This window comes from Rosa rugosa, chromosome 4 (assembly GCF_958449725.1).
Source record: "Rosa rugosa chromosome 4, drRosRugo1.1, whole genome shotgun sequence".
Lineage (NCBI taxonomy): Eukaryota > Viridiplantae > Streptophyta > Magnoliopsida > Rosales > Rosaceae > Rosa > Rosa rugosa.
Window position 1 is genome coordinate 28,570,163 of NC_084823.1, and position 16,379 is coordinate 28,586,541.

The 16,379-nt window shown below is 38.4% G+C and overlaps 1 protein-coding gene across 1 annotated transcript; it reads right to left on the minus strand.

Annotated features, from left to right (window-relative positions):
• Positions 1–54: 54 nt before the first annotated feature.
• LOC133742625 (uncharacterized) lies at positions 55–2,852 on the minus strand. The gene is made up of 7 exons (XM_062170312.1): positions 2,591–2,852; positions 2,432–2,492; positions 2,250–2,344; positions 2,121–2,154; positions 1,866–1,920; positions 1,726–1,768; positions 55–365 (listed from the first exon to the last, which is right to left on the minus strand). Exons 1-7 carry the CDS (start codon positions 2,783–2,785, stop codon positions 294–296), a joined length of 555 nt encoding a protein of 184 aa, XP_062026296.1. The 5' UTR covers positions 2,786–2,852; the 3' UTR covers positions 55–293.
• Between the last annotated feature and the right edge of the window lie 13,527 nt (positions 2,853–16,379).

Below are 16,379 nucleotides of genomic sequence, written 5' to 3' on the forward strand. Positions count from 1 at the left end.
AATTTTTAACAACAGAGATTTTCATTTTTTCTTCTGTAGTATGAACTCATAATATTCATAATAAAATGAAATATTATATAATTTTCCCACGTAGCCCTTACATTTCTAAAGTCTGCATCACAGAACTTAAAAGTTTTTACAAGTACCAAGGTATTATTAGTAATACCAGATATTCAGTTATAGAAGTTGCAGACAATAGCATGTTAACATCTGATTAACAGAGTAGATGCTTAGGTACAACTTCATTGGCAAACTGGATGAAAGAAACCATGAGAGTTCCAAATTGCAGCATCTCATATTCCATTAAGGGTGACCACAACTTTCCGAGCAGCGGGTTCGTCACGATGCTCACACAACCATATTCCCTGTAGCAATTGATAGAAGGAGATAGTAAACGATATGCCATAAGCTATAAAGCAGACAACATTCTAGACTTTCGTTTTAGGTAAAGAGTTCAACAATGATAAAATAGAAACCGATTCTCTATCAGACAACGTACAAGGATAGGCAAGTGAACAGTAAGTAAAAGAAAACCAAAACTAATAACTATAATCATATTGTTAGCCAACAGAGATGTAAACTTCCATCGCGCCGTGATTCTAGTTTGTGAATGCCTGATCTGTCTCTTTGAAGTTAGAAGCATCTGTGAAATGTCAAGAAAAAGCCCTGTTTATTCTTATTTAAATCCCAATTACAAGAAATTGCATTCCGCTCTCTTCAAAAAGTCAAGCTGCTTACAATTAGATTTTGGAAAATGTTTCACATGCTCTAGCATCACTGACCAACTGTCTTCAAATCCTTTTATGTACACAATTTTATATGCAGAAGACATTCTAGTCCTTTGACTTACAAAATCATGTACATATAGTCAAGGCCTAGGATTCAAAATGAACGTTCTGGACACTGTATTATCATACAGTAACGAGGCTATTGCCATCCCCCGTCACTACTTTTCCACCACCTTATTTTCACCACTCACGAAATAGAGAAGACAAATAACCTACTTGTGCCACCCTCATAATTCCCATAATTCCCTTAATTCGCAAACTGGACCACTCACCAAGTCACCATCAAACACTCTCCTTACAAAACAAACCCTATAAATAATTTACGACTATAGATGGTCTTGACTATGGTTGTGCCGTCATTTGAGGAAGTTGGAGAAGGTATCCGGCGGTGATTAGTGGGAGCAAAATATTTGAAGATCCTATGTCACTTGGAACTTGGAAGCTAAAGCAGTCTTTGGTTATAACCAAACCAGATCCCAGACTCTTCCATCACTACATCATGCCACTCACTGGATCTCAAAAATATTCAGTTTTCCTTGAATCCATTGCACAGTTAAACTCAAAGCTATTTTTTAATGGAAAATATGAGAACTTGGACACTTCTAGCCAGCCATGCTACACCTTTCTATATTCTTTTACAAAGAATACTTCATGTCAGCAAGAATTTAATCATTCTGGAAATATTTAGCCAATCACTCAATTTTTTTAGCACTGCTTAGTGCTCTGTGGTTCACCTTTCCTAACCATGATGCATTTTATGTCCGGCATTTACCCTTTTGATTTATTTCCATACCTAGTAATTAGCCCATCACTCAAGAACTTTAATAAGCGGAGCAGCCATAGAACATCTTGCTAAGTATGACGATAACAAGGTGGAGAAATGCAGCTCTTAACAAGTAGAAAACTACTGTAGTTTAAAATAAGTGGTTTCACATACCTGCCAAGTTCCCATGTTAAGCTTCCCATTTGTGATTGGAATCCTACATAAGAACAAGGAACATGTATATGTCAATGAGGGAATAAACTTTTTAATAGCAATTGTAGCCAGTTCTAATCAAGCTAATAAGATATCCTTACGAGAGTTGGCAGCCAAACATTGATGATTTAATGTGTGCCGGCATGTCATCTGGGCCTGCAATGCTCACAAAAATTCAGAACTAACACTCCGCAATATCAGAAATACCAATCATATATTATACCTAATGCCACTCAAACATATAATAAACCAAGTTATAAGCTTTCATAGGTAGCAATTTCGAGCAAACTAAAGACTTTCACAGAACAAGAAATCGAAACAACTGTCTTATCTAATCACCTCAATCCAATACTAACCTTCAAGCGTATGTCTCCATGGTGCAGATGCCCCCTGAAAATAAAATCATGGAAACGTCACATAAGCCATCTCCTTAGAATCAAGTATGCTGCTAAGGCTACATAAGATATTACAGTAAACAAACTAACCTCAGGAACTATCCTATTCAGGAATGTCTCTGTATCGGTACGAACATCAGAGTCATAGTTCTCATTGATAGTAAGAGAAGCACTTGTGTGTTGCACTGAAACATTAACAAAGGTTAGTTCAAAAAAGGCAGCTTCAACATGAAAAAAGGGAGGGCAGGTACAAGTTTAGCCTTGGGCCTTACAGAAGAGGTGAGCAAGTCCACAGTTGAATCCAGACAAGTCCTGCCCGATTTCCTTCATTATCTGAAATGAAACAAGCAGAGATGCAACTATGATTAGATTGATTGAACTGGGGTTCAGGGTTTTGGAGTTAACAGACCAGAGACGATGATGGGTAATACCTTAGGTGTGATGAGGTGGCAGCCTCTTCTCTGGGGAGGCAGAGTTATGGTCTTCTGGGCCCACTTGGGACCGGAAGCTGCCATTGAATTGGGGTCGGTGGTGCTTGGGGCGGTGAACAATGAACAGTTGATGCGAACCGGAGATGAGACTGAGAGGGGCTTCGCCACAGAGAGGAACGACAGTGAGCTTTGCATAGCCGACCAGGCAGTTTAAGAAACAAGAAAAAGCCCAAATGTACGAAAATTGGGAAAAATGCTGTGGAGACCCTAATAAGCATTTCCACATCATCTCACCTCTGCCGCACGTTACTCCCTCCACTTCTGGTCCACTAAACAAGTGCTTAGTTTTGTTTTGTGCATCATTCCCTAGTGTTGATATTTCAATCGGTGGTTCTAGTTCTATGCAAAAGTACTTCAGTATTTATCAGATTCGATTAGTGACCAACTTTGAGAGAGTCGATAGGCAGAGAGATGAGTGGAGTAGATCTTGATAGGGCTGGGCAGAAACCGAACCGGACGTCCAAAACCGGCCGAACCGGGTCGGAAAACCGGGTTGGTGACCGAACCGGATGAAAATGGCGGGAAAAAATGAGTTGACCGAACCGGACCGGATTGCTCCGGGTCGGGACCGGGTTTAGCCAGTGAACCGGCCGAAAAAAACCGAACCGGCCCGGATAATAATATTATTTAATTAATATAATTTTTATTTATATTAAAATTATTTTTAATAGTTGTCGAATTCTGATTGGTCTAAATGAGGTTACACATACATTGCGTTGCACCTGATTGCTCTCAGTCTCATATACGAAAACCCTAGTTTTGACCGGATCTCATTCCCTCATTTCGAATCCGCCTCTCTCTTTTCTCTCTCAACTCTCAGTCTCAGCTTCTCTCTCTCGACTCACAGCCGTCGAACGCCGGTTCTCTCTCTCTACTCACAACGTCGTTTCTCTCTCTCGACTCACAGCCTTCGAACGCCGGTTCTCTCTCTCAACTCACGACTCCGCTTCTCTCTCTCGACTCACAGCCTTCGAACGCCGACCGAAGACACCGACTCGGACTAACGCCGACCGAGGACGTCATCTCGACTCATCTCCTGATGGAATCGGTATGGGTTCAGCTTGATTTTCATTTCGATTTCGATTTTGTTTGATTTGATTGGGCATACCCAAGTCAAGGCTTGGTTCCTTTCTGTTCGATTTTGTTGTGAGTTGATGAATGAGTTCTGAATGTTGTGTTTTGAGTTGAATGTTGTTCTGGGTATGTTTGTTCTGAGTTGAATGTTGAGTTCTGAATGTTTGTTCTGGGTGTGTTTTGAGTTCTGAATGTTGTGTTTTGAGTTGAATGTTGTTCTGGGTATGTTGTTATGAGTTGAAAGTTTTGATTGGAAGTTTATGTTTAGTTGGTCAAAGATTTCGATTTCGATTTTGTTTGATTTGATTGTCAATACTCAAGTCAAGGCTTGGTTCTTTCTGTGGTTTGTGGGTATGTTGTTGTGAGTTGATGAATGAGTTCTGAATGTGTGAACTGTGTTGAAAGTTGTGATTTTTGATCGGAAGTTTATGTTTAGTTGGTCAAAGATTGAGTTTTTAAGTTCTTTGGGAATATGGTAATCTATTTTGTTTGCATCCCAAATTGTTTCTGTTTGTATCTTACTGATTTGATTTTTTCTTACTTTCTTATCAGGGAAGTGGAGCTTCGATTTAGTTTAGACTGTTGGAACTTTGATTTAGTTTTGGAAATTGCTTTTTGATTATAAATGTTGAACAGCTGGAGCAGATTGTTGATATTTGAATAATTTGATAGTTGATCTGCAGGTTTAACATTAACTTAATGGTATTACTTATTTGTGTAGTTGAGAACTTGAGATGTTGATGTCATGAACAGGTTACTTGTAATGTTCATTACTTGATTTAGTGAACAGATTATGAGTGGTTTATACTTTATTTTGTTGATATTTTGATAGTAATGGTTACTCATTTTAGGACAATTAAATTTGTCGACTTTGGTCGAAAATATGCCAAAAAGAAAAGAAAGTCGAACATAACCGAAACCGATCCGCACCGCACCGCACCGCAAAACGGTGTAACCGAAGTAAGCGGTGTAGGTTTTTAAAATGCGGTTGCGGTTTTAAATGTAGCACAACCGAATGAAGCGGTTCGGTTGCGGTTTTAGCCTAACACCGAACCGCCCCGAACCGCGCCCACCCCTAGATCTTGATCAACCAGTAAAACAAAAGAAATAGTCAGGGAGGTTAGTGTGTATCGGTTAAAGATCCTATGATGCTCAAATTACTTGAGTAATGAATTTGATAGCAGTACATTTTTTTTTTTTTAAATTATCCAGAAAGACTGTATTTGAATATGAAAGCATCTAGGGCAACTAATGTTTACAACACCAAATAGCAAGGCAGTTGATGCATTTCTCATAATTGTATTGGTCCAAGAGAAACCATCGAAGGACCTATGACCTACATTTGCAATTGCATCTGCAACAAAATTTGCTTCCCTAAAGACATGCTTGAAGGAGATAGAGGCAAACATAGTAGCAATCTTCTAAATGTCTTGGACGTACGATTTTCGCTATCCTCCGTGGTGGTTGGATAACACCCCTAGGGGTGTGCAAAACATGGTACAAACCGGCCAAACGATCAAAAACGACCGATAAATATGGTTTGGTTAGGGTTTTTTAACTTTAAAAATTGAAAATCGGTTCACTACCGAACCAAACCATTTATGAACTGGGTTGGTTTGGTTTCTCTTGTACTTAAACCGCGGAACCCAAACCGACTGGTATGTTTGAAATATAAGAGAAATTTATATATATATATATATATATATATATACACACACACACACACACATAATAAATATATATTCATTTGTCCGGTTTGTTCTAAGTAAGTTCTAAATCTCTAGTTATAACTTTATTCTAAAATGATATACTATCATATAGAATTCAAGGCCCAAAGCCTAAAACCTTAGTATATAATCGCTACAATTTTTTTTATCCTTTCATATCACATCTCTGATCTCTCAATCTCTCATTCTTTGACATTTGATACTATCATATTAAGCTAGTATTGATGGCTAAGTCGTTAAATAAGTGAATCACTTTGAATCTAATTTAGGTTTTAGTTTTGGACTATATGTTTTGGATTTTAATTAGATAATTTAACATAATTTCAATTCTTGAGATTGAATTTTTACTATGAATTTTTTCATAAATAGCATGTTAATAATATATAGGTGAAAACCGCCTAACCGACCAAACCAAACCATCTTTAGTTGGATTGGATTGGGTTGGATTGAGCTTTTTTTTTTATGACCGGTTTTTCAAAATGCCTAAACCGCTCACTTTGGCATAGAGACAGTTTGGAGTCAAAACAGATCCAACCCAATCCGTGTGCAGCCCTAAATACCCCTTTCCGCATCAATAACAAGTTTTGGGTCGTCATCAACCTATAGTTTCGAAAAGCCTTGTTGTTGTGCACTGACGAGGCTATTTTGTAGAGCTGTTGATTCTGCTACCGGAACTATGGTACTCCCAAATTCTTTTGCAGCTGCATAAAGCGGTTTACCGGAAGTATTGATCGAAGTAATATTTTCTACGTTTTTAGTACATTTCTCTCTACATTTTGCTTAGTTATTCTCTTAACATTATCATTTCTGACTTAGTTTTGTGTTTTTAGGTACATTTGAGCTTCAAACGCAAGAAATGAACTAAGAAGTGCATGGAAATGAAGAAATGACAGAGTCCCAGTTGGACTAGGAAACCTGATGACACTAGGAGTCCTGGTGAGACTAGGAGATGCTGTGTCTTGAAGATGACTCAAGATAGTTCAAGATTGTTCTAGAATAATGAAGGAATTTCGGCAATGTGAAGATTAATTTCGAATTGGCCTATCTTGGGAGAGTTTGACCCGAAATTTGAAGCATGTGACTTGCACATGATGCTCTAGATCCTTCTTGACGTTTTTGAGGAGTCCATGGCCCATTCTACATGCTTTTGCCGTGAGAATTACAAGGAATTACTAGAAGATTTCGGCAAGATATATTATGGGATATTATTGAATTTCCTTGGGATTTTATGAGAGAAAATAGAGGAATAAGAATTGATTTATGACTCTACATACAAGGGAGGCCGAAATTGAGTCTAAGTACATGGAAGATTTCGGCAATAGAAGGTTACTTGCTCTCCAATTCATATGCTAGTTTTCTATTGGTCGAAGTGATGCAATTAGAGAGAAATTCAAGGGAACCCTAGCCCTTGCCGTTCACTATATAAAGGGAGTTTGTGAAGACATTCTACACACCACAAAATTCAGAATCAAAAACCACAAACACTCCCCTTTCTCTTCCAAAGTTTCGGCAACTTCAAGAGATCCAAAGTTCAAGGCCATGAAGCATCCATTCATCCATTCAACCATCCTTCCCGTAGCTCTCATCCATTCCACCACTTTTGAAGCTTCTTGCGTCCTTGAAGATCCAAAAAGTGTAACCATGAACACCTATTTTCTGTTTTCGGTTTTGAACTATGCAATTCTATTTCGGGTTTTATATAAATTGCAATTTGGATATTATTCTTGGTTTCTTGTGTTGCGATTTCTATGGTGGATGAAAGATTGAATTTAGTTATGTGATTTTCGAATACTATGAAGCATGTTTTTGGTTTTAGATTTTCAAAAAGATAAATTGCGATTTCATCATATGCTTGCATGTTTGTTAATTTCGAGCTTCAATCCCATCTTCTATGTGTTAATTGATCTTCGGATGCATACTTAGGTTGATGAACATGTAATTGAATCTATATTAAGGTACTAGCGTTCTAGGCTTTAATAATTTAGGTGGAAAACCTATAAATACTTAGGTGAATTAACAATGAGTCTTGCATGCTTGATTAGCGTTCTAACTTGTGTTCTTGGCTTGAATTAATCAAACTTCCGCGATTCTTAATGCATTGAAAGTGTTTTTGTTAGTGATTAGCTACCACTAGTGATTGCATGATTAATAGGGTTAACTATGGTGCGTTCATCTAGTTAATTTAATTAAGGAAAGTAAAAAGAACTTTGTATGCATTCATCTTTGTTCTTGATTGATTCTATGCTTAACATATTTTGATTCGTGATTTGATGTTTGAAACATTGCCAACGTGTTAGTAGTAATTGATCCTCTCTATTTTCGTTCCATTCATTCAATTCTATTTGATTCTTGGTTTTAATGTGTCACATGTGTATATTACTTAGTTGTTAGATAAAATAAATCTTAAATCCCCTTCTTATATTTTCGTAAATATTGTGTATATATATTCTTTAATTTGTTTTGCTAACGTTTATTTTTCAGGAATTAATTAGGCCCTAATCCCCGGTTGAGAACGATCCCTACTTATTCTTACTACATTGATAGGGTTTTAAATTGATACACTAAATTGTGTACGTCAAGTATCCCTCATGATGAAGCCTCTTGCTCCAGAGATTCTCTGTCTAGACCCATCAAAGTTAATTTTGACATAATTTCTTGAATTTCTTCAAAAGTGTAACCATGTCCTTCTATCTTTTGTTTTTGGTTTCTTATGTCTGTAATGTTAAAAACAATTTCACTTGCGTTCTTGGATTTTGTTTTAAATGGATGTTTCAATATTTTGTGAGAATAAAGTTTATGTCTTGATGTTTAGTTTCCAATAATCATGAAGCATGAAAACGTTTTAGGTTTCTAGAAGACATAAATTGCGATTTTGATATGTGATGATTTAAGTTCATTGATTTTGTGCTTCAATCCCACCTTTTATGTGTTTTGTGTTCTTTGGTTGCAAACTTAGAATATTGAGCATGTAATTGAATCCAAATTAAGATACGCTAGCGTTCTAGGTCTTAATTGTCAAGTGGAAAACCTATAATTCCTTAGGTAAATCAATGAAGAGTCTTGCATGCTTGTATGGCGTTCCAACTTGTGTTCTTAGCTTAAATCAATCAAAGTTTCATTAATCTTTATGCGTTAAATATGTTTTGTTAGTGAGTAGCGTTCTATGACTAGCATTGCATGTTTAATAGGGTTAACTATGGTGCATTCATCTAGTTAATTTAATTGAGGAAAGTAAAAAGAACTTTGTATGCGTTCATCTTTGTTCTTGATTGATTTCTTCATTCACATGTTTTGATCCGTGATTTATGATTAGAAAAATCGTTTTCGTGTTAATGATTGTTAACTTCATCATACATATTTCGTTTCCCCTTATCTATCCTAATTCATGGTTTGATTGATCATTGTAAATTGGTTAATTTAGTTTAGAAATAAAAACAATTCGAAACCCCTATTCTCTACTTGTAATTTTCGTGTATATTATATAATTGTGATTAATAATTCTTTTCTTTGCCGTTTAAATGACATGAGCACCCTCAATCCCCGGCTAGAACGATACCCTACTTATTCTATACTACTATCTGATGCAGGGTTTTAAATTGGTACTCACTTTGAGCGTATCAAATTTATTATATGCAGTTCCAGAAGGAAAGCCTCGACAGGTAGCATGATAATTTCCACGAAACGAAATGGTTGCATATATGCTGTTGGGGATGGGCGTGAGACTGCTGTGAAAACAAACGAAATAGTCGGAGGCAAGTGCAAAAAATTGGTCAATGTCCACGGTAGAATTTTGGCCACAACAGCTGGTGAATCTACTCGGTGTGATTATATGATAAAGAAGGTACGGGAGCAAGTACAAGATTACAAAAGTATCGGACAGATTGTTGACGACCTTCAAGGTTTGATTGATGATTGGCACTTGGACAATCAGAGAGAGAACATAACCTATCCTGCTCAGATAGGACTTATGGGATATAAGGGAAATTAGAGTAGTACGGCATCAGTGTTTCTAGTTGGATCCAGAAGTTTGGGTGACAGCCGCGAGTATCACGGTCATGATGCTTGTGTGAGTGGATCAGGTGGAGACTATGCCCTCAAACGGTTCAAGATATTAGAGAGAGAGCATTATTTTGACAAATCCGATGTAGCCACCATTGGAGGTTTGATGCAATGTGTTACAGTAGCAGGCCTTCGTGATCCCGATACAGGAGGATACTTTCAGGCAGCTACCATGTCGTTGAATTGTTTGAAGATCACTAAAAAGAGACACCATCTCATTAACTTGTTGGGAAAATTCTTCCAGGATCTTGAAGAAGAACTTCGTCATACGCTGCTGTTTGTGACTGATGGGTGGCCTTACTCCGTTGAAAATAAGAAGGCCTTGAAGAAGCTAATTCTTAAGGAGTTCGTTGGGGTTGTACGAGTGCGAATTCTAGGAATTAGGACTGATATAAAGAAGATAGTGAGGATCATCAAGTTTAATAGCGAGGAGGCGGTGGAGCTTGTCAAAGACCATCCAGTTGCTGTAGACGTGAAAGGCATAGCTGAGCCTGCCAGGTTCATTATGATGAAGCCCACCCAGGAACGCCTTAGAGCCATCGGCAAGTATTTTAAATATCAAGGATGGTAAGATGTCATGGTCGAGGTATTGTCTGGATCTTATAGGCCAAAGAAAGTATCCTTTAGGCACTTGACTTGGATTTTAATGCCTCAAGGCACGCCGTTTGTTTTGAGGAGACAGATTTGCTTCTATTAACAGTGTTCTGGTTCTGTTGTATCTTGACAATTGGATAGACAGATTTGCTTTGTTAAGGTGTTCTATCTTGAGCTGGATACCTTTTTTTTTTTGGTAATTAGATTGGACACATGGGGGTAAATGGGACATTTTGACCCTTAAAAAAAGAAAAAAGAAAAGTTTAAAAACATAAATTCTGAGACCTAGATCAGTTCCCATCTTTTGGGTTAACATCCTCTGCCTTCTTGCTTTTGCCGTATTTCTTGAAATAATACTCTGTTAGCATTTTCAGTGTGTATATTGCACAAGCGTCTAATTGAGTCCTTATGAGACTTCACTTGAGTTGAAAGAGCTACAAGTACAAAATAAAATCAAGACAAAAAGGCTATTTTGTTGAAAAGGATTTCATGAGTATATAAAAGTGTTCGGGTTTTCAATGAGTGTCTCTAAATTGGACAAAATAAGAATGAATTGTCTCATTGTCACGATATCATCTCAATTTTAACAAAACTTTTATGTAACCAACAGTTGGATTCTTTGTAGAGTGGAAAACATGTGGCTACACGTGTTTGGCCAATTGGAAAATTAGGGCCATAAAACTCGACTAAATTTGCGTCTTAGTTATAAAAATCCCATCTTTCATTTGAGCGGAAATCAATATGAGTCAATCATGGAAGTCACAAGACAATCTCTCGAGATTATTGAAATTGGAAACTACATATTTTTTTGTCATAAGAATTGAAAAGTAAATTGCACAATGATTAACTGATTATCAATTATGGAGTAAATTGAAATTTACCATTAATATTTTACTAAGTATAAAACATCGGGGGCCAATATACTAAAATACAGTCTTGCTTACCTAACAGACAATTTTATGGGATTGTAAAAGACGAATGCTTCTCAACCACACGTATTAAATTTTAGGGTTTTTGTCAATTTACCCCATTTCTAGGGATTTTTTTCCCACTTACCCCATTAAGTTTTTTTAATTCCCTCATACCCAAAACACTCTAAGGAGGTTTTCCCTAATACCCCATTAAGTTTTGTTTTTGTTTTTAATACCATTTTTGTCACGCCCCGAATTTTGAATAATTAAATTCAAATCCGAAACGCGAGAACAAAACAATAACAAGAATTCACATAGAGAAATTTTTTCATTTAAACTAAACAACAAACAACTGAGCTCACAATGTCAATACCGACTCGTTCTTTAGAGTCACATATTACATTACAGATAGTTTACAAATCAAATTAAACTGAATGACAATTCAATAAGTAAACACACCCACCACAACTCACTACCCAGCGGAAGACATAAAACTAAGAGCACCCTTCCACGTCCACGCCATCGAACGTACACCTCAACACCAACACCATAGAATAGTGCACCGGGAATGTAAACAACAAACCCGGTAAGCCTTTCAGCCCGTATGAGTAAACTCAATTAAAATGACTCACGTCACTCATGCTTATAATTTCTCAATTCGTGAGATAATTAAAGCGACAATATTTAATTATCACAACAAAAACATCAAGTTCAAAATAATCAATATCATGATCAATAAATTCAACCCAACTAAAACCCACATGCTCTGACTCTCAATTCATTTTATCTCACTTCCCACAATCTCCAACTCATTTTATCTCACTTCCCACAATCTCCAACTCATTTTCCAATCACTACAGATCACAACCCACAACTATACCCACAATAAGAATTAAGCAAAATCAGTAATCCCTGCATAGAAACTTAGTTCAGGAGATCACATGAAAACAAACAAAAGAAATCATATAAATCCCTGCATAGAGTTTAGTTCAGGAATTTACATTAAACAAACAATTCAAAAGACAGTAATCTCTGCATATAACTTAGTTCAGGAGATTACATTAAAAACAAACAATACAAAAGGTAGTAATCCCAGCATATAACTTAGTTCTGGAGATTACATAAAAACAAACAATTCAAAAGGTAGTAATCTCAGCATATAACTTAGTTCTGGAGATTACATTAAAAGAAAACAATAGAATTCGTAGAAATCTCAATCTCACGTAAACACAAACGAAAAACCCCAAAAACCTTCTCTGAACTACGACATACTCGAGCTCAACTGAATCGTAACCTGTCACCTCTGCCGAGGTTCAATCTTACGACCAAACTTCAGACCCATCGGTCATCAGAATAACTGAATCGTAACTTGTCACCTCTGCCGAGGTTCAACCTTACGACCAAACTTCAGACCTTTCGGTCCTCAGAATAGAAATCCAGGTTACCACTGTAACCTTCAAACTTCAGACCACTTGGTCCTCAGAATAGAAATCCAGGTTACCACTGTAACCTTCAAACTTCGGACCCTTCGGTCCTCAGAATAGAAATCCAGGTTACCACTGTAACCTTCAAACTTCGGACCCTTCGGTCCTCAGAATAGAAATCCAGGTTACCACTGTAACCTTCTGACTCACAATTGTCACATCACAACTCCAGATAACTCTAATATAAATCATCAAACATATACATATCACAACGCCACTCCATCCATATATATATACGTAGTCATTCACGCAGGAATGACCACTAATACCAACTATAGTTTTATAAATTATTTCTCTCGAAAATCATTTTATATCAAAACATTGTTTTAACTTACCCATGAACCGTTGTCGATCAAGTTCATATATTTTAAAACAAATAGTTTGTTTCGAAAATGATTTCTCATGCTAACAATAAAATATACTAAAATAAAACATAACTAATTTATCAACCGAAACACCGTGAGATTTACTCACCTCAAAATCCTGTTGCGTCTTCAACCACAATCACAACCGTCCGCCCAACCAAAACCATCAATTACCTAATCAAAATACGATCCTAACTTAGCAATTGATTCATAACACACTTAAACGACGATCCAACGGTCAGATTCTCACGGATCGCCCTTGGGATCATCCTATCAAAATTATACGAAGATCCAACGGTCAGATCTTCGCGGATTGCAAACCGAAGATAATGCGTAAAACCGAAACCCTAGCATGCATCAACTTTCTCCAAAATAACCTTATAATATATCAAAACGACCGTATCGATGCATAGATGAATAAACTGAAAACAGAACACAAAAATATGGTCTGACACGCCGCCACAAGCGGTGGTTCAGATTGTGGTCAACCACGGCGGTCAACGCCGGATCAACCACCTCCGATGCCAAAGTCACCAACTACAAACATGTTCAAAATGAAGAGGTGATCCACTTTCATACCTGGAGCAAAGTGAGATTCGGTCTAGATCGCCCTAAATCAAGCTTGGAAGTTGGATCACTCTCGTGCGTCTGATTAGATCCTAGATCGAATCAGGACCATCGAAAAAGTCAAACCTTGATCTAGCGCTCTACACCCCAAATCGTGATGCAGGGCCTATATGGGGATGATCAGGAGGAGGAGGACAACCCAAAACCGAGAAGGATCGGTCCGTGCAACGCCGGCGTTGAGGAGGTCCGACCGGGTCCGGTCGCACGATTGGGGCCTCTTCAATCCAGGCCTGGGGGCTGCGGCGGGGTGAGGGGACCATGGGGGTCGACTCGGCTCGACGAGGCGACTTCGGGGAGGGCCGGGTCGTTACCGGAGGACGCCGGGAAGTGGCCGTTCCGGCCGGGTCGGGTCAATCGGAACCCGAGGGTTCTGAGGAGAGAGAACGGAGAGAAACTGGGGAGGAAAATAAGAAAAAAGAAAGTTTTGGGATTTAATGAAAAATCCGGAATTTTCTGCTATTTATAGAAATTTCCCCAAATTTCAATCGCTCATAACTTTCTCATACGAACTCCGATTCACGCGTTCCACATGTCCACGAACTCGTATAGATGCGCTCTACGACTTTCCTGAAGGAAGTTTTCGGAGAAACCCAACGTATAAAAAGTCAACCATTGCCACCCCCCTAAAACCATATTCTTCGACTAATAATTCGTCCGAAACACTTCCGCTCCATTCACGAGCCACCAAATCGTACAAACGAACACTTTACTAATTCCCGGAAACCATTAGAAATTAATAACGAATTTCCGGGGTCTTACAATTTTACCCTCACCCCTTTGTTACTTAGAGAGAGAGAAAAAAAAAATGGAAGAGAGAGAAACCATAGGAGGCTTCGCGGGAGCCGATCACCGGATTCCAGTCATCGGTTGCTGGAATTCGGTCGCCGGCCGCCGCCCACATGATTTTTTTGAAAACCTCTATTGCCCCCAATAGAGGAGTAATAGACGTCTATTGCCCCCAGTAGAGGAGCAATAGACGTCTATCGTTTCTAATAGATGCATATTGTCCTCCAATATACGTTTATTGCCCCCAATAGAATGGCAATAAAGGTCTATTGGCCCCCAATAGACATTTATTGCCCTTCAATAGACGTTTCGATTACCGAAATGAGAACTAATCTTTCTAAAATTACACAAATAAAACTTTGATTAAAGAAAAAAAAAACGAGGAGATTACATCAATTCAAAACGTCTATTGCCTCCTAATAGACGTATATTGCCCCTTAATAGAGGACCTGTATTGCCCTTGGCATAACACCATTTTGAAGCTTGTTACTCCAATAATTTACATTTTATATTACCAAAATTTCTCATTAAAAGGCCAAAAAGAAGAAAAGAGAAAAAAGAGAAGAAAAAAGAAGGACCGACTTGATTGAGCTGTTTAGAGGTACTAGTCGCCGGGGCAGGTAATGAAATTGATTTGGGCACCCTTCTCCCTTCTGTGAAGCTGTGCTCGATCTCACCGAAAAACCGCCTCAGGTGGGCTCGCTGGTGAACTTTCGCCAGGGAGGGAGAGAGTGATGTCGCCATCGACCCTGCCGGAGCTCCACCACCACCCCCGCCACATCTTCGCTTATTCTCAGCAAATCAGCCGGAGATTCTACTCCTTCGAAATGGAGACAGAAATCCAATTCGTCGCCGATGAAGCTGAGTCAACCAAAAGCAAACTCCAAAACATCGAGCCAATCAGAAAAAATATGGACCAAAATCCGACGAATCCTCAAGATGCTAGCGCAGACCTAAGAGAGCTCGGCCTCGACCTTGGATCTGTACTCCTTGACGAGTGCCACATGCTCCTGTTCTTGCGGGCCTCCTCCTTCCGCTCGATCGAAGAGACGATCCTCCAGGCATCCCGGAGCGACGCGATCACGTTCTTGTAGGCGACGGAGAGCTCCGATGCCGAGGTGGACCCATCTCCTCGTAGCGCTCCACGAGCTTGGCCAAGTAGACGTACTGGTCTCTGGTTAGGTTATCGGGGATGGAGGACGCCATTGAAGAGAGAGAGAGAGAGAGAGGAGTTTGAGTGGCATGATGGTAGTTTGTTAATTAGATTAAGGGCAAAATGGTCATTTGATGTTAACTTGGGTTAGTGGGAACAAAAAAATGTTATTGGGGTAAGTGGGATAATTTTGGCTCATTTTAGTTCTATTGGTCATGAACCCTAAATTTTAAAGATGATAACTTAAAGCTGTGTAATTTATCTTCAAGCGTCGGATGAATATTGCGATTATTACCGCCTTTCACAAAACTGTCGCGTTTAAGGTAGGAAGCAGATAAAAGGGCCATCAAAATTCAAAGAGAAAATTTTACAAATAGTACCCTAATTAAAAGGCATTCATCACTTTGGTACATCAATTTCAAAAACTATCACATTGGTACCCCAATATTTAGATCCGCCACAATTTTCATACATTCCGTCTGTAACGGTGTTAAATCTACTACCACACAAACTATTTTATGGGCAATCTTGTCTTTTCATTTTCTCAAATATTTATTTTCCTCTTCTTCCCCTCCTAATCACACATATAACTTGTACCAGCGAGTCAAAGAGTTAAACAAGAAAATATATACACATGTAAATCCATTCCAGCAAACATATCATGGTCAAACACTCAAATATATACAATATAATATCTTATAATGAGTTTTTGCATCGAATTAAAAGCTCTCGGTCTCAAAATATTTTCTGGTCTCTCTCTCTCTCTCTCCATGTCATACCAAAACCCAGAAAGCAATATAGCAATTCAAATCAAAGAAACAAAAAGATTAGTCAAATTAACCGCGGCCCAAAATTTACACCTATTAGATGGCAATGGAATTTGGTCTCCCTATGCTTAGCTGCTTAATCACCCACTTCCCCCCTCCATGTCAGAGATGATAGACTCCAT

Bases quoted from the DNA above. Each gene is read 5' to 3' on its own strand.
- LOC133742625 (XM_062170312.1), bottom strand. From the start codon at position 2,785: ATGCAAAGCTCACTGTCGTTCCTCTCTGTGGCGAAGCCCCTCTCAGTC. The intron at 2,493-2,590 runs GTATTACCCATC...GTTTCATTTCAG, and splicing joins GCCACCTCATCACACCTAAG to ATAATGAAGGAAATCGGGCA. The intron at 1,769-1,865 runs GTAAGGATATCT...GTTCTTATGTAG, and splicing joins ATGTTTGGCTGCCAACTCTC to GATTCCAATCACAAATGGGA.